The sequence below is a fragment of the Gadus chalcogrammus genome, chromosome 10 (genome assembly GCF_026213295.1).
Source record: "Gadus chalcogrammus isolate NIFS_2021 chromosome 10, NIFS_Gcha_1.0, whole genome shotgun sequence".
Classification (NCBI taxonomy): Eukaryota; Metazoa; Chordata; class Actinopteri; order Gadiformes; family Gadidae; genus Gadus; species Gadus chalcogrammus.
This window is the reverse complement of record NC_079421.1, coordinates 13,606,468-13,628,483: the sequence shown is the minus strand read 5'-3', so window position 1 is coordinate 13,628,483 and position 22,016 is coordinate 13,606,468. Positions and strand designations below refer to the sequence as shown.

Here is a 22,016-nt window from a genome sequence, read left to right as displayed (position 1 = left end):
AGGTAAATGGAAACGGAGCAGAAGAAAATGTTTTTTTTTTCGAAACAGTGGCACCAAGATGTGCCGTGGCTCGAAACGAATGATAAGCGCAATGAAATGTGCGCTCATGTGCGCTGTGCACCGCGCACACACTGGAGAACTACGCAAAATCAGCTGATCGCAACGTTCCTTTTGTCAGATAATCAAACGCTCCGTGGTCGAGTTGCTGCAGTTCGATTAAAAAAAAAAAGTTGACGCAAAAAACCTCTGTGAAACTGGGTACGTTTCATAACATCCGATGTTACGTGTGGAGCTATGTCTGGGGTGCGTATCAAACACCATCTCCTGGTACTCAACTGAGTAACTCTATAAAGAAGTTATGTGCCCCCCCTGCACATATGATAGGATATGACGTTTTAAAAAAAAATCCCATTGATTTTTATTTGTGTGAATACTCCCACCTAGTGGCATCGCGACTGCTCGGGGGGTGTCGGAGTCGTTAACCCTTTAGGTAGAAAAAGCGTCATGACAATATGAAGATACATCCATCTATAACCAACATTTATCCCCACTTATGTGATGAATGGGAAGTTCCCATGCGCGCCTTCTAGCTCTGTGGCACAGATATCTGGTTCAGGAGACTCTAAAAGCACGAGAATCGATTTGACACCCTGTTCGCCTGGAATTATTTAAAGTGTATTCAGATGCAGGAAGCGTAGGGGGTGGGGTATTTACATTCACAGAGGAGTTGAGATGTACTCAGCACACACAGAGTTAACCTCCTCTTATTTTAACGTTGAAATTAGCCAGTCTGGAACTTGGGAATGCTGCAAAAACTCACTGCTCCATAAATTAGGACAATGACTGATAAGTCTGTTTTTTGGAAAGTTTAAGTCAAGGCACATTGTTTGCTTGAAACTGGAGGTGTACAATTGTATTTCTCAATAGGTTCTGACAGTGATAATTGTATTTCAGACCTCAGAGACAATACACTATGCCAAAAAAGCATGCATTTTTATTGCACACATTTAGAGATTTTCCCACTTCCACGTTGAAATGCGTTGATGTTGGTAATGTGGAATGCTGTTAGAACTCAAGTTCTGACAATTAGCCTACTCATATTTTTTACTGACGATTTTTATTTTAGGCTTAGATTTCGTAAGAAAAATCTTAACTCAAAATCCGCCTTCCTGCTGGGATCACATGTCTTATATAATCTATTTTACTGTTATCGTGGGCTTGTTTATGTGTGTTTGTCGGTGGTCATAGACTTATAGTCTATGATGAACATTAACTGGTGAATACTAGGTTTGAACTCTGTTTTAAGTTGGATGGCAAGAACTCTATAGTTAGGGAAAGATTTATTTATCAACGGGGTAGAGAAGGCAAATAGCCTGTCTAGGGTTGCACAGTATAAATGAGCTATTCATAAAACATAAAGGTTGTGGCATCTACTGTCCTCATGGTTCCGTTTATTTTCTTTCGGGTGATGGTCATGGTGATGACTGAGAGATGTGGGTTTGCTGTAGGCTCTCCCAGCTGCTGTACCTGCTGCTGTACCAAACCTACCTCAGCTCAGGGATCCACGGCATGACAACCGCAATACTTAGTGTATCATTCCAGAAGTGTAGCCCAATAGACCATAGTATGGTTTTTTTAATACGTTTGTTCTGCAGCACGTGTGTCTCCCTCGCAGTTTCTTACTCCACTCAAAGCAATACAGCAATTTCCTAATACATGGTTTATTTCGAACATTACAATACTTGATGATTTAATTCACTCCAAACCGCGACCCACTAGCTATATGAGCAACCCAGTAGGAATAGGTACTGCCACGGCGGGTGGCTGTTGAGCAGAAGAGGGAGGGAATTAGCAGCCGAACAGGGAGGGGAGTCAGTAGTAGACAGGGCACAAATAATCCCAAAGAAGTGTAGAGTGATCGTTACTCCAAAAGAAAGAGTCGCTGGAAGCTGAGACGGGCTCTTGCTGCGCGTCTCAAAACGTGATCGCTGCTTACGTTTCCTTTTCCCCTATTTTTTTTTTTTTTAACATTTATTATTTGTACGCAAGTTGTGTTTTAAACGTTTATCCTAGGCCACTAGGTGACCAAGCAAAGGCTCCCATATTTTTTTTGTTTCAAGAGAACGCCCAACTCCCAAGTAAGTAAAAACATCTGTTTTCTGTTGTTCATATCTTGCCAAGTACATACTTTTATCAAATAGTATCTCGCTCTAAACAGTTTCTTGAAAACCAAGCTGTAAATACGCTATTACAAAAGCTGAAGTATGTAACTGTTACAATGGGATCAACCGGCGTCTTAAAACACGTGGCAGATGTGTAGGCTTTACTATTGTTCACTCTAAGTCTGATCCCAGCCTAGCTAGTCTGGGAGCTAGTCGAACCCTAAAGAAAAGAGTAAGTACTGCGTTATTAATGATTAGGCAGTTCTATGACCTCAACTTACCAGGAGAATGGATGGGTTCATGTCCAAGTACTATAAGCGCCCAGAAATGGAAACAAACATACACACACATGTTGCGGAAGTGACTGACTGACGCACTGATGGATATCTTCCAGCATGGCGCTTCAATCCTCCCCGGCTGCAACACTAGTTTTCCTAACATTTAGATAGGATCATGGTACTAAAGTCAATTGCTTTGGGTTTCGGTAACATAACACTGAGCCGGCGGGATGCGTTTTATTGTCCATAGTCGTATCTACCTCATATGACACCAACCACCCACTGTGATGGTAACCAGAGGCTATCGTGGGTCATCACCGAGAAGAGGCAGCTGTTGGGCGCCCCTGACTCACACTGTGAGACCCCGCTGCGTGGGGGCGGGCGTCTTCGTACGCTACGGGGATCGAAGGCTCCATTGGGAGAAACGTTTCTTTAACTTGTTTTACTTGTGAGAATACATTTGCCTGCTGTCCTAAGAGCCCAGAAAGCTCGATAAACACTACAGGTCAAGCTCAAAAACCTCCCCCCACGTGGGAACAAGTGAACAAAGGGGAGACCATCGAGGTATACATTTACATTTACCTGCAAAGAACTCACAGATTTCCCATTGAACGTTACAGTTATGTGGGCATTAATTGACCTGAGAATACCCTCAACAAGTTTCCGATAATTGACCATCGCTAATAGCAGACAACATTGCATCATCCAAATCCCTGGAGTTTCCGGAAATCTTTATTTGGTGAGCCGGACGGCTCCCAGACGGCTCACCTGCTCATTCAGCCGACCGCCTCCCGCCCCCCTAACCAACACACACACACACACACACACACACACACACACACACACACACACACACACACACACACACACACACACACACACACCACACACACACACACACACACACACACACACACACACACACACACACACACACACACATAAACACTCACTCTCATTACGGCCGTAAACTTCACCGTGGTCTAATAGGGGATGACAACCGCCTGCTAACCATAAATAAGGAGACTATTTCGTGTTACTACTCGTTAGTAACATTGTACTTTATGTTGACCATGATGTTTTCTTGTACATTGTTAAGCATGTGGTGGGTCACCGGCCTCTTCCTCAAGGAAAAGCCTTAGTAATTTCTTCTAAATTAACTTTCCCCGAAAATAGATTCCGGTTTAACTGGAAATTACAAGAATAATCCTACAATGTAGGTCTTTTGAACTTCGGCTTGAGTTTCTATGTAGGCTATCGAATGTAGGGCCTACCACCACACACTCACACACACAGCTTGACCGGTACCCTTGACCTGGACATTGGCTGGACGTAGCCCCAGGGTGCGTTCTATACTTGGTTTGTCTCGTGTGTCTCTGTGAACCGCGTCTCCTGACATTTCCAGAGTACCCGCGTTGGGCCAAATCCAGTCCACCACGAGGTGTGTTGTTGTTCTGCCTGCCGCTCCTAACTTAGACCCCAGGGGTCTGCAGTGAGGTTGTCCTCTGTCCGCGTTTGGCTCTGTATTTAGACCTTTACTTTCAAACCGGTACAGACCTGATCCAGACTACGCTTTTAGGATGTGCTATGTCAAAACAAGTACGGTCTATTGACATTGACATTAACATTTAGGGCGTTAAGCAGACACTTTTATCCCATGCGACTTACAATGAGTGCATTTGTCAGAAAAGGGGGACGCACTATATCGCTGCCGCTAGGGCTGGGCGATATGAAGATGTATATCGTGTGACGATATAAAGATGTCTATCGTTTCATATTATGCTCTATCGTTTATATCGTCTTGTCGCAAATCACACTCTTTACGGTAATATTTTACGTCATTTGGACGAAGCTTTACATTCTTCCACACGGCACATGAAGGCAACACAAATAAACATTTCGTATATATATATATATATATATATATATATATATACCAATATTTATGTTAGGCCTGTATTCATTTTTGTTTGCCGCTACAATGCAAAGTTCTACTGTTAAATATTATTGTTATGATTGGTTTTAATATTGTAGAAAACCAACCAAAAAAGTGTTTTCGATTTATCTTTTTATTTTTATGCATTCATATTTTATATTTTGATGCATGCATAATTTGCACAAAGGTTCTAAATAAAAGGAGAAAAATAATCATGAGTAAGTTATCTTTATTTGTAGAGTATATAATTCAAAATGTAATACAAAATAGGCCTTTCCATGTGGTCATTTTATATAAAATATTTGTTCTATATCTGGATATATATCGTTATCGGGATATGAATGACCTATATCGGGATATGATATTTTGGTCATATCGCCCAGCAGCCTACCGCTACAGCAAGGTTTGAATGGTACAACAAGTTCTTATCTTGCAGCAGTTCCACCTCATTATTCTCTTTTAGTCGATCCCCTTGCAGCCCTCTGATCATTCTCAACGTTTCTCTAGAGGCGACCGCACAGCAGTGTAGGTGACTCTTAACACACACCGTACTGAGGAAGCCATATGGACATGTCAGTGAATACAATGCGGGCCGTCCCACAGTCGGTGTGCCCCTGACAGTATCCGAATAACTTAATTGATAGGCTATAAATTGGCCTGGTACTCGTTGTAAGCAGAGGCTTCCCATCCTTTGTGTCACCGAAGGGCGCCCATAGGACCGCGCCCGCTGAATAGGGGTGTCAACAGGGGGGCCTCTGTCACAATGGAAACCCCCTTTTCACATGCACAAAAGCAGTGCAATGGGCTATGGCTGATCACATTACCCGCCCTCTCGCACACACACACACACACAGGCTACAAGCTTACAAACACACACAGACAGAAAGTGGTATTTTAAGACCCTCTTCAGGCACGCGCCTGCAAGAGTCAAGAGGATGTTCTCATAGTGAGCCCCCCCCCCCCCATTACACACACACACACACACACACACACACACACACACACACACACACACACACACACACACACACACACTGACCTTGGCCAAGTATCTGTTTGCATGGTGAAGTTAAAGTTTACGGTCACCTGTCTTGTGTCTGTGTGTGTGTTTACAACGGCACTAGATGTGTAAATGCGAGTGTGATCTCTCCCCATTGAAACCTACTACTGATCCGACTAACTAATTCATTCGTCTACCCCACCATCGTGTGCTTTAGGTCACGTGCCTAGGCCTAGTAGTGAATATGAGCTAATAACAGAACGGATACTGTTTAACATCGCATTCTCCATCATTCTGTTTCTAATGTACTCCTTGTCTGCAACCGGTGTAATCTAATATTTAATTGCAGGTTACATAAAAAAAAAGAAGGGAAAAATAAAGAATATACCTCTTTAACTATTGGCCGAAAACTAAACTGAGACCCACAGAGGGATGGTCCGATGGAATGGAGATCGGAGGTGATGCCATAGGGGGGCGACCGGGGCTGCAGAGGTAACCGAGTGCAGAGCAGAGAATCCACGTTTCAGGCACCCACCAATCCTTATTTACCAGAACCAGAGCTGCTAATGAGGGCAGGGATCACGGAAGTCTCCCCCCGGGCAGTTCCTTCACTCTCGGCAGGACGTGATTACTCCCAAACAGCGCTGTCCGAACGCCTCAGTGCACGCGGTGATGATCCCTCACAAGTCACTAATCCCTAATTATTCCACTGTACCTTATTCCTCTTTGTACGTTATTAATCTCTCTAATATTTTTTTAGTTTTTTCGCCAGATTAGTATTTACTGCTCTCATCGAATAAATAAAGAATGAGGAATCGACAAAATTACTACAAACCCCCCACAAAAAGGTATATAAACAGCCAGATGATAATCAAACAACATCTTGTTTCCTTTTGCCGTCTTCAATTCGTATCACGAGTTTCAACAAGGGTGACTGTCTGTCAGTGTTCTCTGAATTACTCTGTATCCTATTGCCTGTTCTCATTTACACTCCCCCCCCCCTCCCTCCCCTCCAGAGCTTGCCATGGGGGCCTCTCTCCTCCAGGCCTACAGGAGGCGCTGGTGGATGGCCGTGACGGCGGTGATCGAGAATCTGCTGTGTTCGGCAGTGCTTCTGGGATGGGGCTCGCTGCTCATCATGCTGAAAAGGGAGGGCTTCTACTCTCACCTGTGCACAGGTAAAAAAAAGCATAGACGCCGAAATCCATCGTCCTTTATATTGGTCGGAAGTTTCGAAATTGTTCTTTGATAAGGAGGTAGACAAATAATCACACTTAACATTTCTGGTACTTATGTTGTGATTTAAATATATTTGCCAGACCGATATATCGGTTGGCCATTTTTTTTATCAGCCGATGTTGGCCTATCACAGATATATCGGTATTGGCGTACACGTTTGCTGCACCGATAAGAAAACTTAAATCATGGTGTTGATTTATTAATGTAATTACCTCTTTATTAATCCTTTCCTGTTGTGGGTGAACCTCTAAATGCTTTATCTGAGCAAACCCACATAAACACTCCCAACCCTGACCGCTTTACATCATGTTCTTTGTGAAGGTTGTTAGCTCCTCCACGTACAGTTAATTGGTTCCTTTAGCTCACAATTTATGATATATAATGATTAACGTCCAATGTATCTATATTCTGATTCGATATCAGATTTATTTTACTTCCTAATATCGATATAGGCATCTTCTGGAAGGTTAGCCTTATATCTCCCTCTTTATCCAACACACCCGCGCACCCACCCACACACACACACACACACACACACACACACACACACACACACACACACACACACACACACACACACACACACACACACACACACACACACACACACACACACACACACACACACACACACACACACACACACGTGGGTGAAAATTCCGGCCTTATGTCTCGTTCTTCATTCCTGTCCCCCCCTCCCCCCCAGAGAACGATTCTCTGCCGGTCTCCCTGGGCAATGACTCGAGCCAGGAGAAGGAGAAGTGGCTGAGCTGCGTGGACCAGGAGGAGATGCTGAACCTGGGCTTCACCATCGGCTCCTTCCTGCTCAGCGCCACCACCCTGCCGCTGGGCATCCTGATGGACAAGTACGGGCCGCGGCCCATCCGGCTGGTCGGCAGGTGAGAAACACTCCTTCGGTTCCTCACGGAGGAAGAAGACATGGGCTGTGTGCGTGTGTGTGGGCTTGTGAAAGGCTAAGTGTCTCTGCCTACCAGTAATGAGCATGACCGGATTTAACTTTCCCTTTCGGCTGGAGTAAATATCCCTGATAGTTTTGTGGTGGATTATTGTTGTTGTGGTATGTTACAGTTCATGGCTAATGCTCTGGATTAGTGTTACAACGTGTGTGTCGGTGTGTGTGTGTGTGTGTGTGTGTGTGTGTGTGTGTGTGTGTGTGTGTGTGTGTGTGTGTGTGTGTGTGTGTGTGTGTGTGTGTGTGTGTGTGTGTGTGTGTGTTGTGTATGTGTGAGAGAGAGTGTCTATGTGTGTGTGAGAGAGAGAGTGTCTATGTGTGTGTGGGAGAAAGTTTGCAGTGTAGTATTCTAATAGTGATGAATGAGTTGTGTGTAGACACACCCACGAACAATGCAGTGACTACACTGTTAGAGAATGTGTTGCAGGCAATAAGGCGCCAAAAAACATGCACGACTACCCTGAAAGGGACTCCCGGTCCTGCTCTCTGACGAGAGAGGGACCCTGGTTGCACACGCACACACACCGACACACCGACGCACGCACACACACACGCACACTCGCACACGCAGCCTGTATTACTCTAGTCTAGGCAAAAGACATGGGTAGATAAGTTATCAGAAAGTGCAGACAGTTGAGCAGTTTGTTCACACTGCCTCTGGCCCTGTGCAGCCGAAGACACACGAGAGAGTTGGATTTATGTATAAAAGTAAAAAAACAGGAATGATAAGTGAGGTCAGAGCCACATTTTCACACTGTATGTCATTGATATACTTCTCATTGCTCCCCTGAATCCCCAGTGATGTCTACAGGGCAAATATTAACTATGCAAAGGATGAGTCATGATTGTAAAATGTGGACAATTTATGAATGACATTCACTGAATGACCACTCACGACAGGTCAATGATGTTTATCAATAAGGTGAACACATGTGCTGGATGGTGCCTGACGTAGTCTACTCTTTGTTCCCCCGTTCAGCTTCTGCTTCGGCCTGTCGTGCGTCATGATGTCCGTGTCCGCCTACCACCCGGCAGGTGAGTGGACCCCGCTCCAGCTCTGAGCTCGCTCCACAGCTCACGCCTTTAGGGATTAGCAAGAGTGTTAGCGGACAGCCAGCCAACGTTGGAAAGCATCGTCTGGGCCCCTCCAGCTAGAGGCACACCTAGAAGACACACCCGCACAGTGTACACTGTTCTACTGATCGCTCCGGTTTAACGGCCTATCTGGCAAGGAAACGGCTGACCTTACCGGCACTAGGAAACAAGTGGCTGCTGGTTTCTGCTTATTGTTCCCCGTTCTCATGAATCGACCGAGTCATGCAGTCACGTTCAGTGGGTTAGACGACGTTCCGAGAAGGAATTGGAATTTGAACGGTTCATTATGCGGTTGATATGGAGACAATCAAACTCTTTCTCCCCCTCCCTCCCCCCTCTCCAGTGCTCTCGGCGCTCATCTTCCTGGCACTCTCCTTCAACGGCTTCGGAGGAATCTGCCTCACCTTCACCTCCCTGACGGTAAGAAACCCACGCCCAATAAGAGAGAGGTGGGTCAAAGCTTAGACGGGGCTGCGCCACACAGGGACAGGGAGCGACACCGAATCCACTCGGCGCCGTTCGCCACCTGAAACAACCCAGTTTCACACGATTGGCTCAAAAAAGTGTCACTTGTGTTTACTTTATCAAAGTGACATCACTCGGGGCTCGTTTTACACAAAACAGGAACCAGGAACCGGTCCCCAGGGAGTTCTGGTGACCGCGGCCGGCGCGTCATGGAAAAGTATGAATTATAAATAAAACGCTGCCGGCACTCTGGTCGTCTCATGTGCCCCGGCTGAACCCAAAGCCACTCGTCGGCGTCTCTCTCTGGGGCCCAATGGAAACACGAGTGGCCCCGTGTGTCACGGAGCCCAGCCAGGCCCCTCGCTTACATAACAGAAGATCAAGAGAGAGAGAGCCCTGGGTTTGTTGTCGCTGTGCGCAGCATCAGCAGCAGCCTGTGTTGTTGGTAGCCGTCGGACCCTCCTACCCCCCCACCCCGGTCCCAGGGCCCCCCCGCCCCTGGGCTCAGCTGACGGGGGGCCTCTGTGTTGTGACTCTCCAGCTATGTTTGTGTACTCTCGGGCCGGGCGTGTGTTTAGCGTGCCGAGCGTCAGCTGGTGACCGTGCCGTCCCCCGGCTCTGTTTGTACTATCGGCCCTGCCAGCTGCACGCAAGAGTGCTCTGCGTTGTGAGCTCGCGCCGTGTGCGCGCGCGCCTGTGTGTGTGGGTGTGTGTTAGTGGGAATCTGTCCCTGATTAGGAGGTGAAACGCACTTCTGGCAACTATCTTCGTCTCTCACTCTTTCTCCCTCTCCCTCTCGCTCTTTCTCCTTCTCTCTCTCTCTCTCTCTCTCTCTCTCTCTCTCTCTCTCTCTCTCCCTCTCCCTCTCTCTCTCTCTCTCTCTCTCTCTCTCTTCCTCCCTGCTTCACACACTGGCACACCTGTTACATACAATTATAAGTGTAAAATCGATACTCTCTTTCTCGCTCTGCGACTCAGCCAATCAGAGCCCCCGACTCCCCTCACACCCCCTCCCCCACCCCTTAAAGGCTCCATCCAATTCCCCTCTCAGCGAAACACTCCACAGCAGCCGTCCATATGGTTCCATCCGCCCTCCTTTCTCGTTCACGTCTCCTCTCTCTCTCCTCTTCATCTCTCACCGGAGCTATGGCTGTGCTCACACACACACACACACACACACACACACACACACACACACACACACACACACACACGGCATTGTCTAACGTGAGGCAGATGTATAGCGAGGGGGAAGGTCACGGTTGTTCGTATGCCCTGTTGGACGTCCCGCCGGGCGGGGGCCCAGCGGTGGCCAGCGGGGGGCCGCACCCTGCCGTCAGGGTGAGTTTGCACAACCGAAGATCAGCAGAGGCCAGGAGACACAGTGTCCTCCTCTTAGCATTATGTAATGATATATGCATGGGTTCCCATTGCTGCACGTTTATATAAGACATAGTACAGCGGGGAAGGAAAAGCACAAAGGCATCAGGAACAACTATTGAAACCTGGACTGGTTATGCTGGGCAGGATGTGGATATGAGTCACGGTGTGCTTCGTAATGTTATCGTCACGTTAAGATATATATGTGTTTTTCATTACTGCAGGATTATATTATACAGCCCTTATAAGAACAAGCACAAAGGCATTGGGGACGAACCAGTGAACATCTGGACACTCTAGGATAGGTCACTTGTACAATTAATTAATAATGCGTAATAATGTTCACTATATGTTCATTAGTGTTACATTTTTAATCAGACATCCCTGATCAGGACAAGCAAAAAGGCCCCAAGGGGGAACTAGTGTCAGTAATAAAGAAATATGAATAGCAATAAACAGACCTGGCTGAAGGTATTCTTGCCAGGAGTAGGAGCTCTACTGGCCTTTGACGCCATTGGCCTTCTTGAGGGGCTTTGCAAGGCAGCAGCCAATGAGAGTAGGGCAGCTGTTCTTTGTTAAGAGATCCTCGGCAGTCGTCACACACGTCGACTGACTCTGACTCAAAGTCAACCAAGCTCTATTCTGTCAATCCTGGAAATACCTGAATTAATGCGCTGTACATGACCTCGACCCCGGGTCACGACCTAAAGGTCATTCTATTGAGTGACCTGTTTGTACTTATAAGGCGTTATGTCCGAGGCAGACGACGCAAAGAACATAGAGGTAGTTAAAGATATAAATGTCCACCACAGTGTGGTTTGGGGCCAGTCTTGAGGCGAGGCCCGGTGTGTGTGTGTGTGTGTGTGTGTGTGTGTGTGTGTGTGTGTGTGTGTGTGTGTGTGTGTGTGTGTGTGTGTGTGTGTGTGTGTGTGTGTGTGTGTGTGTGTTGATATGATAAAAATGGCTGGTGTGGGGAGGTGGGTGTGTTGTTATCTTGCTAGGGATTGGCAGTTAGAGAGAGGTGGAGGCAGGGGTATTAATGTGTTTGGTCTGCAGTGGACCAGAGCTAACATATTATTAGGACAAATACCATTATGTCACATAAAATGGTGGCACGAAGAAGACTCTTCATAGTTTTATGGTCTGCAAAATACAGCTTCAATGCCTATGTGCACAGTGATGAGGTAGTATACCTTGTTTTTCTGTTTTCACGACCGCATCCATTATGGGAGCAGATGTATAATATTTATGTTAGTAGTAAGGGTTTTTTAGTCATTGTTTAGTAATAAATCATGGAATGATTTGTCATTATGGGGAGACGTTGTTGTCTTTGAAACTGCCAAAGTGGTTAGCCTGAGGTATAGTACCGTGGATTTTGGACTTTACATTACTACAACTCTCCTGAGTCCTGAATACACAGAGTACGGGAAAGAAATAATTCCCTGATGCATTGTGATGAGCAACACCCTCTGCACGCAGAACAGAGGTGTGGAGCCTGTGACCAGACGGTTGGGACTTCAGAGTGGATTCATAGAAAGAGGGGCTCTGGCCGCGGCCTGCGCAGGAAGTGGCTCTGTGCAGCTGCGTCTGGTACTTCCTGCTGTGAGCTTCACCGAGAGGGCTGCTGCAGCTGGCCTTCCCCCTGCCCAGCCCCCTGCCGAAGAATAACAGTTCACTACTCTCTCTGTCCCCAGATCTTTCATCCGCCTGTTTTACAACCGTCCCTTTCTCTTTGTTCCGTCGGCGCTCTTTCATTCACGCTTTCCTTTTCTCTCCAGTCTGTGTGTTTGTCTCTGTGGTCCATGCTGCCCTTGACTCTCCTGTCTATCGGTGGGTCCAAGTGTTGTGCTCTCGCAATCTCAACCCAGCACTCTAGAGTGTATAACTGTCACTGTCCCCCCCCCCGTTCTGCCAACCTGTGCAACGAGATAATCTACTGCGGTCCCTCTCACAACCACACAATCCCTACAAACACCCATAACCAGGGTACCCTAGCCACAGGTGTGTGTTTGTGACTTTGTGTATGACTGTGTGATTTTGTGTGTGACTTTTTCCATTTCCCATACGTTCCCTTCACTGTACATCCGTCTCCCGTGAACTCGAGTGTTGACATCAGTGCCCGGCACACAGCTGAGAGAGCTTTGCCCTCGCGTCGGGAGGTGAGATACACAGAATTCTCTGTATGCTCAGAGTGACCTCTCTCCAGAATTCCTGACGTCTTGGCTGGCCCGGAGAATACAGAGGCAATACAGAGAACCGGGGAACAATATGGGCCTGTGGAACACTTTTCGCAGAAGTCCTGAATGAAGGCTAGTGTTTGAGGAATGTTTTCCTCAAGCGGCGGGACTATTTTCTCTTCCTTCCCCCCCTCACACCTATCCTGACATATGCATGTCAAAAACATGTTATGAGACATATTCATAAATACATAAATCACCTACGTGTTACACATGCAGACCTTCGGATCGCACACAGAGAGAAATGCTTCAGGAATGTACAGAGAAAACACCTCTTGGCAATCCTTCAGTGTCGTTCTCTTCATCATCATCCTCCTCCTCTATCTCCCTGAGCAAATAGGCAACCAAACAGTACATACAGAGCAGCAAATAAATGTATTCCAAAGTGGCACAGTCAAACGAGAACACAGGTGTGTAGTCTCTCTCTGTCTCTCTGTCTCTGTCTCTCGCTCTCTCTCTCTACACTGTGTGCCCTCATTCACCCCTAAGGAGCCACCCCTGCTCTACACAGCGCTATACTGTTCTGTCCACGGGTCAGCCCCCCCTCCCCCGTCCATAATTAACATGGTTTTCCCTGGTCTACAGTGAGAGGGACGGGGTGGGGGGTTCTTGGAAAAATGCACACATCAGCGGAAAAAAATATGAGATGGCGGTGGGAAAGCGGGGGGCGTCGGGGGATTTACGCCAAGGCGACGACAGAAAGTAAGAAAAAGAAAGGAAATTTTAAGAAAGTGCCGGCGATCACCAGCTTAGTCGCAACGGACCCCCCTTTCTCCAAATCCGAAGCAGGTGATTTCGCTCTAATCAAGATTGACCCATTTCAGCCGTGCATCAAAGCGCTGCACAATACGGCGGTTGTTGGTGCGGGGCTAAGCTCCTTACTACTGTAAATAGGCCAGCCTCATATATGATTTGTTCTGGCCTGCTGGGCGACCTTCGGGACATAAAGAGTTCCCGCGGACTGCAGAGCCGGACGCAGAGGTTGTGCGCAGTGCAGTTCCCCGGCAGACCCGGAACCCTGGCGGAACAATGGGTCGGGCTCAGCGCGGGCCCCGTGACTCCGGTGACCTGAACTCTTCACCTTTAATGCTGTCTGCATTACAGCATCCCCCCCCCCCCCTGGCGAACCCAGTGTTGGCTTTGAGGTTTAAGTTGTGCGACGCGCAGGGAGGTCTGGGTGGGGGGCTGGGGGGAGAAAACGAATTCGTGGAATTTGCAGACGCACATCTGCGTCTGCAAATTCAAAGCGGTGAGATTCAAAGCAAGATATACCGATGAACTCACGAGAACATTAGGCATGCATTCACGCAGGAACGCACAAGTATATTCTTCTTGCCTTGAAGAAAGTGAGAAGATTATGCGTCAAAAGTAGTTGGGGTTGGGACCGGTTCATGCTGAGTTTGTGATGTCCACGTTCACAATGATGTGTGTGTAGTTGTGTGATGTGTGTGAGTGCATGTTTACATTTATATTTAGGGCATTCAGCAGATGTTTTTAGAGATGGCAGAATCAACCATGCAAGGTGTTGTGTATTTCAGTCTTATTATGTGCCGTTCCTGTTACTCCACTACACCACCGGATGCGCACTTACCTAGTGTTGTACTGAAACTGTGTAATGTGACGTTGCGTGAGAAGAGGAAGAATACAATGATACTCGTCGTACCCGTCTCGTTCTTTATTATATTATATTAACAAGTACAAGTTAGTATAGAACACTAGGTGTCATGCTTAGGGACACCTCGACTTGTTGTGGTGTGAGCGTATGATTATGTCACCCCCCGTCGGTAGAGAATAATATTATTCGAAACACACTAAGGAACTGCCTTAAGTCTGATGGTCGGTCGTTTTCATTTCACCTGGAGGCAGTCCTGCAAGGCAGCCTCCTCGTACGGCCCTCTTCACACCCCCTAGTGGACGACACCGCTCATTACACCTTGTTCAAACCACCACCGTGCGACGGACTCCCAGACAGACAGCAGACCCTGCTCTGCTCTGTCTCTGATGGTCTCTGTGGGTCCCAGTGGGTCTCTGTGGGTCCCAGTGGGTCTCTATGTGTCCCTGTGGGTCTCTGTGGGTCCCTGTGGGTCCCAGTGGGTCTCTGTGGGTCTCTGTGGGTCCCTGTGGGTCCCAGTGGGTCTCTGTGGGTCCCTGTGGGTCTCTGTGGGTCCCAGTGGGTCCCTGTGGGTCTCTGTGGGTCCCTGTGGGTCCCAGTCGGTCTCTGTGTGTCTCTGTGGGTCCCAGTGGGTTTCTGTGGGTCCCTGTGGGTCCCAGTGGGTCCTAGTGGGTCCTAGTGGATCTCTGTGGGTCTCTGTGTGCGTGTCCCTCACTCCGCTGTGCCTTCCCTCCCCAGCTCCCCAACATGTTCGGCAGCCTGAGCTCCACCATCATGTCCCTGATGATCGGCTCCTACGCCTCCTCGGCCGTTACCTTCCCCGGAGTCAAGGTACCTGCAGCCCCCCCGCCTACATGACCGTGTGGGTGTGTGTGTGTGTGTGTTTACATCTCTTTGGTCAGTGTTTGTGAGTGGGTATACCTCTCCTGGGTTTGTGTGTGTGTGTGTATTTATGTGGGTCAGTGTGTACCTCTCCTGGGTCAGTGTGTCTTTTTGCTTGTACCTATTCTCGGTCCGTGTGTGTGTGTGTGTCTGTGTCTGTGTGTGTGTGTGTGTATCTCTTCTGGGTCAGTGTGTGTGTGTGTGTGTGTGTGTGTGTGATTTAACCTACATTTAGAAGTTTCATAGGCTCAGAGAGGATGAAAGCCTCTGACAACGTTATAATCACAACAGGATGTAGAATATAAATGTTTAATCTATCAAATAGAATAGGACAAAGGAACACTGTCACGTAATTTATTAAGGAAGTTCTCCCTCTCCCATCTCCCCAGCTCATCTATGACGCGGGCGTTTCCTTTAACGTCATCATGTGGGTATGGGCGGGGCTTGCTGCGTTCGTGTTCGGCAACTGCTTCATCAACTGGCCCAAGGAGGGCTTCCCCACTCCGGACGAGGTGGACTATAGGTCAGTGGCCGCTGTCAATCGGCCAATGTCAATTTAGTTCCTCTGGGCTAGGGAACAATGTTTGTATGAAACACAATGGAACAGACAGGAATGGAATCGTTGACTGTGTGTGTGTGTGTGTGTGTGTGTGTGTGTGTGTGTGTGTGTGTGTGTGTGTGTGTGTGTGTGTGTGTGTGTGTGTGTGTGACAGTAAGATCCTGGAGGTACAGGAAGGGTCTTCCCCAGAGCAGATGGCCGTAGGAGAGCGGCTGAGCGACAGGAACGGAGCCGTTCGACGCTCCACCGAGAAGCTGCCCGACGCCACCGTTTGTGAGTTTACAACTCGGATAACCGACACGCAGACATACATCTGCATACACACAGGCCCACACATACACGTGATCGACATATTCATACACAAGCACACAGACATGCACGCCGTATATTCACACAGACATGCACACATGTAAAGTGGCACGCACACACACTGTATATTTACATACAGCATTTAAATTAACTTGAGGTGCTCTCTCTCTCTCGCCCTCGCTCTCGCTCTCTCTCAGCGGCCGTGCCGTTCCGTCGGTCTGTGTTCTCACCCATCTTCCTGTGGAGTCTGGTGACCATGGGCATGTCCCAGCTCAGGATCATCTTCTTCATGGGCGCCATGAACAAGATGCTGGAGTACATGGTCCTGCAGGGAGAAGCCCACCGTGAGTCACCCAGACCCCCCTCCCCCACTGGCCTTTTCACGTGAGAAAAGCCTTTCACACATCTAGCACCCAGCCGGAGATAAGCCGCGTCAGACGTGTTCACACACAGTATCGGAGATACTCCAGACCCTTTAAGGCGAGGGGTGGCGCCTCAGTAGAGCGTGTAGGAGGCAGTAAGTGATGCATAATGTATGCAGTGGTAGACACAGTGCTTTGTTCTCACGGTTTTGTGCCGGTCGTGTGAACGAAACGTCATAAAACACACCCACTCTCTCTCTGATCCTCCAGACTTTACACTAGGGGCCGGGTAAACTCTGGGTTAACTCCTGAGGAGCAGATTCTGTCCTTTGCGTTCACACAATAATACAGCCTGGGTATAATCCAGGGATTGTATGGCCTACAGTGCATGTTTCAAAGGGCTTGTAGTGATTGGGTGCAATGCTGTGTTCCTCGTCAGTGATTTTTGATTGTCCTTTTATGCTTTTTCTATCCTTTAGCATCGGACGCACAGGTGATTTTAGCCGCGGACAATGGTGAGTGAACATTAACTAGGACTTTGTTTCAAGGGCGAGGGTAGATTGCTAGAAAACTAAATGCAAATACAGACGGAAAAAAGACTGACAAAAACACAGGTGAACACAATGAATGACCCATGCCGCTTTAGTTCTAGTTGACTACACCTGCCTCTGCACCTCTCAACTTAAATTGAAAAAGAAAGCAGAGAATGAATGGGTTGTAAAGTTTCAAAATCATTCTCCCCTCTGTCTGTCAAACGAGTGGACCAAGGGAGACACCTGCAGGGCAAACCAAAAACTGCACCCGGCCAAAGCAGGATTGTGACCCCTTCTTCTGTCTTCTTCTTCTTCTTCTTCTTCTTCTTCTTCTTCTTATTCTTCTTCTTCTTCTTCTTCTTCTTCTTCTTCTTCTTCTTCTTCTTCTTCTTCTTCTTCTTCTTCTTCTCCCCTCAGTGAGTTTCTATTCATCCATCTTCGGAACCCTGCAGCTGCTCTGCCTGCTGACCTGCCCTCTGATTGGCTGCATCATGGACTGGAGGATGAAAGAGTGCGTTGAGGAGAAGTGCCCCGCACTGAGCGATGAGAAGAAGTAAGAGAAAGAAAGACAGCAATAGTTAAACAGGGAAAGGCAAAGTGATAACGTGGTTCATTTTGGGAAAGCGCATGAGAAAAGAAAAGTATGTGGACTCCCTTGAGCCGGGATTAGGTCACAATGAAAGTGTAACGTATCAGTATGAAGGAAAGTGTTCACTCTTTCTGAGCATGCAGCCGACAGAAGTAGAGTAGAGTTCAAATCAGGTCACATGCGGTCGGCACACATCGCCCTTGATCCGACCGATGTGATGACCTCATGGAGTGAGTGACACTGGCTAAAGCAAACAAAACAAATGTACGGTTCACGCGTCGATATAAACACACCGGAATGCAGCTGATGAAACCTGCACCGTCACTTTTGGCCGCAGCCTTTACTCCATTAAGAAACCTCCGACCTACAACGTGTTCTTTCCTCCCCCCCACCGTGGGACATTCTCAGACACGTCTCAAAACAATACAGCTTAACCTGCACTACAACTGTAGCCACTACGGGTTGTTTCACGGGTAAACGTACTTAGGGCAGGTTTGAACCCGATGCGGTGAATCGGGTTGTGACGTGGCTGTGCTCCACCCCTCCTCCAGACCTTCCCAGTCGGCCTCCCCCAGGAGAGACAGTAAGATCCAGAAGGTGACCAACGCCATGTGGGCCTTCCTCCTCACCAACCTGCTGCTGCTGGCCTTCGGCATCTGCTGCCTCATCGACAGCCTGCCGCTACAGGTAGAGGACACACACACAGACACGCACACACACACACACACACACACACGCACGCACACACACACACACACACACACACACACACACACACACACACACCCACACACACACACACACACACACACACACACACACACACACACACACCACACACACACACACACACACACACACAAGGACGCAGACACAAGGGCGCAGACGTACACACGCACACACATGGGCGCAGACACGCACGCACACGCGCACGCACACACCTGCACACAAGGGCGCACACACATTTGCACGGACACGTAAGCACAAACGCACGCACACGCAGGGACACACACACACACACAAGCTTGTATTCAAGCACGCACACACAAAGGAAAGTCTTGTGTTTGAGAGTGCGCCTTCCCATCACGCGAGTGTATGCATGAGGTCCTCATCGGCCGGTCCTCTCCCCCAGGTCCTGACGTTCATCCTCCACACCATGGTGCGGGGCTTCATCCACTCCTGCTGCGGGGGCCTCTACGCTGCTGTGTGAGTACCGGCTGCAGGCCAGACCCCAGGGGGCCAGCCTTCCAACACACACTATCACCATATTTCGGCTTGAGTTGGCCTAAGACATTGCCCCATTTTAAGATCGAGAAATACAAAAGTTTGTCAAGTGTTTTTTTGTTTTTTTTGACACGTACGTAGACTTCTTTATTGGATTTGTGTGCCTTCATGGACAGGGCAGATAGTGGAAAGGGAGAGGCAAAGACGTAAAGCATAGGTTGGAAGCTGAAGTCTGGCTCGTGGTCTGGCTGGCTACAAGGCGTACTGCCATCATGGTCAGCACACTAGTGGGGTGGAGCCATAAAGCTGGCCCACAAACCTTTTATACTGTAAACCCTCTTACTTATACTGTACAGTTTGTACAATGCTTACAGTGGCAGTGTTTATACATGCTGCCACTGCTTTGAGGTTTTGCCTGGCCACGGCCCTCCTGGGTCCTAACCGGGCTCTCACGGTCCCCAGCTACCCGTCCAACCACTTCGGCACCCTGACCGGCCTGCAGTCCATGATCAGTGCCGTGGTGGCACTGCTTCAGCAGCCTCTGTTCATCGCCATGGTCGGCCCGCTCGCTGGAGACCCCTACTGGGTGAGGACGCAACGCGCACACGCACACACACACTCAGTAACGCTCACACACACACACACACACACTCAGTAACGCTCACACACACACACACACACACTCAGTAACGCTCACACTTACTCGTTCACTCACTCGATCATACGCACGCACGCCCACACACACACACACACACACACACACACACACACACACACACACACACACACACACACACACACACACCACACACACACACACACACACACACACACACACACGACACACACACACACACACACACAGCATCAACACACACACACACACACACACACACACGCTCACTTGATCGCTCACTCACTCACTCACACATTAACACTCACTCGCTCACACTCACTCGGTCACTCGCTCACACATTAACATTCACTCACTCACTAATGCTCACTCACTCACACACAAAGTATATGCAAACAACACTATTTATATTATAAGTATATAACCTACATTCAAATATCAAACGTGTGTGAGTTCACCACAGTCAGTACAAACCAGTACTCTGACCCTAACCCTGACACCCTCCAGATCAACATGAGCCTGCTGATCTCCTCCTTCGCGGGCTTCCTGCTGCCGGGCTACCTGTTCTACCACCGGCGCAGCCTGGAGAAGGAGCGCGCCGCCAGGGACAAGAGGCCCGCCAGCCAGGAGACGCAGGCACTCAGCCAACCGGAGGCCAACGGACACAAGAACCATAGCAACGGCCACACCCCCGTGGAGGCCTAGGACCCTGGGGGGAAGGGGAGTGAGCGAGTGAATGATTGAGCGAGTGAATGGTTGAGCGTGCAAGCCTGTGCGAGTGCGAGCGTGTGTGTGTGTGTGTGTGGGTGTGTGTGTGTGTGTGTGTGTGTGTGTGTGTGTGTGTGTGTGTGTGTGTGTGTGTGTGTGGTGTGTGTGTGTGTGTGTGTGTGTGTGTGTGTGTGTGTGAATGAGTGCGTGAGTGAGTGAGTGTGGCACCCTCACCCAGTAGGGATCCCCAGAGGGGGAGGGTTGGGGGCGGGGGTTAAACGTGCCTTGACATGGGTCCCAATGACGAACAGCCCCAGTACAAACGCTCCCCTGCTGCTCGCCTGCAGTGCGTCAGGAGAGAGGCGAGCCTGACTCGGCCAGGGGCGTGACACTGTGTCACCTTGTGGTCCCGGTCCGCTTTCCATTATTTTCCCGCAATGCAATTTCAGTACCGGAGACAAAATATGATATGTGCTTCCATGCTCGGGTATTCAAATTCCTTTCCTGTTGGTCCATTCGGTCAACTACAAACAGCTTGTGTGTGTGTGTGGGTGTATACACAGCTCAAATGTAGTTGTGTGTGAGTGTGTTACAGAGAAGATGATAAGATATTTGTTGTCGAAGCTAAAGATTTCAATGGACTGTATTGACATCTCCCCCTTCAGACATTGAATAGAAACCAGTCTAATCATTGTTCTGTATGTTTTTATTTTCTCGGTTAAGCTCAACGGGCCATGGGGCATTCTAAAGTCAAAAGCCATATGTTTTGCTGATAAAGTGGATGCAGATTGTGTGTAATGGTACTTGAAAGACATTTCATACGGTACACAATTGCAATCCTTGCCTATACCAAAGAACAGCAACAACTCTTTGAGATGTTGCAGAAGTGCTCTTACTGTAGTGAACGATACAGACTCCTGGTGCTGCCGCTGACGTGTTTAACCACAGGACGCAGAACACAACCCTCTGCCTCTTTCTGTTACTGAGCATCCAACATATAATCCCTTCATCCCTTCACCCTTTTTACTTCAGCATTCCCTCTGCATGTTCACAGGCAGAGGGACATCTAAACGTATCCACACACATATGCACACGATAGGCTGGTGGTACACCATAACTACCTCTCCTTCCGTCTTGCTGTTACCAGCTTCCATATCTGTCCATTTCTGCCACCAAGGAAGGAAGGAAGGACCCTGTAATCAACCTTCACATTTGCTGTTTTTATATGTAGGAACGCATTTTTTTTTGTGAAAGAAGCAGATGACTGAAATTGAAATCTTGTCATGGTTGTTGAACACTTGCTTACTGCTTTACACACACAGATGAAATAGTGTGTATAAACGTATTTGGGTGTGTTTTTATACATTTAGTGGCGGTAGTGATGAAAAGGGAAGTGTTTTTATCATCATCAATGTATATTTCTGTAGTTTCTTAGTTATGAATCATCTACATATTTACTGTGTACTCAATGTATTTTTGGGCTTTTGTTTGATTGCAGTAAAAAAACAAAACTGCTCTGTAAATGTTTGTTTTCCCCTATACTTGCTTGTTCACGTTCACACAGGACTTCCACCAATGGCGCAAAGCCAGCCTCCGTAAGCTGGCCTAGAGAATGGACTTGGATACGGTTTGATTCTAGACCGCCAGTTGATCTGAAGCAGTCTAGATCATCAGTGCAGAAGCCGCCATTTTGCTGGATTTATCCCCATTGACCGTCTCACCCCCAAGTGTGTGTCGGTGGTTCTGAGGCCTTGCTACCGCTGACTCCTGCTCTGCACGCTAACTTCTGGCTCACCTCCTGTATCATTTTGTGAGTGTACACAAGCGAACCCATTTCCT

At 48.2% G+C, this 22,016-nt stretch overlaps 1 protein-coding gene across 2 annotated transcripts; it reads left to right on the top strand.

Annotated features, from left to right (window-relative positions):
* The first annotated feature begins 1,854 nt into the window (after positions 1-1,854).
* Positions 1,855-21,574, top strand: slc43a1a (solute carrier family 43 member 1a). 2 transcript variants are annotated; one of them, XM_056600676.1, is made up of 15 exons: positions 1,855-2,138; positions 6,393-6,554; positions 7,322-7,514; positions 8,568-8,623; positions 9,027-9,103; positions 15,116-15,208; positions 15,649-15,782; positions 15,973-16,091; positions 16,325-16,471; positions 16,969-17,004; positions 17,440-17,575; positions 18,163-18,298; positions 18,744-18,817; positions 19,298-19,421; positions 19,977-21,574. In XM_056600676.1, exons 2-15 carry the CDS (start codon positions 6,401-6,403, stop codon positions 20,172-20,174), a joined length of 1,677 nt encoding a protein of 558 aa, XP_056456651.1. In that variant the 5' UTR covers positions 1,855-2,138; positions 6,393-6,400; the 3' UTR covers positions 20,175-21,574. The 2 variants fall into 2 exon arrangements, with proteins under 2 accessions (XP_056456651.1, XP_056456652.1); XM_056600677.1 differs by lacking the exons at positions 1,855-2,138; positions 6,393-6,554; positions 7,322-7,514; positions 8,568-8,623; positions 9,027-9,103 and adding an exon at positions 13,485-13,828.
* The last annotated feature ends 442 nt before the right edge of the window (positions 21,575-22,016 follow it).

Excerpts from the sequence above, each read along its gene's own strand:
- slc43a1a (XM_056600676.1), top strand. The coding sequence starts at position 6,401 with ATGGGGGCCTCTCTCCTCCAGGCCTACAGGAGGCGCTGGTGGATGGCC. Across the intron at positions 15,783-15,972 it reads CCGGACGAGGTGGACTATAG|TAAGATCCTGGAGGTACAGG; the intron begins GTCAGTGGCCGC and ends TGTGTGTGACAG. Across the intron at positions 17,005-17,439 it reads GATTTTAGCCGCGGACAATG|TGAGTTTCTATTCATCCATC; the intron begins GTGAGTGAACAT and ends TTCTCCCCTCAG.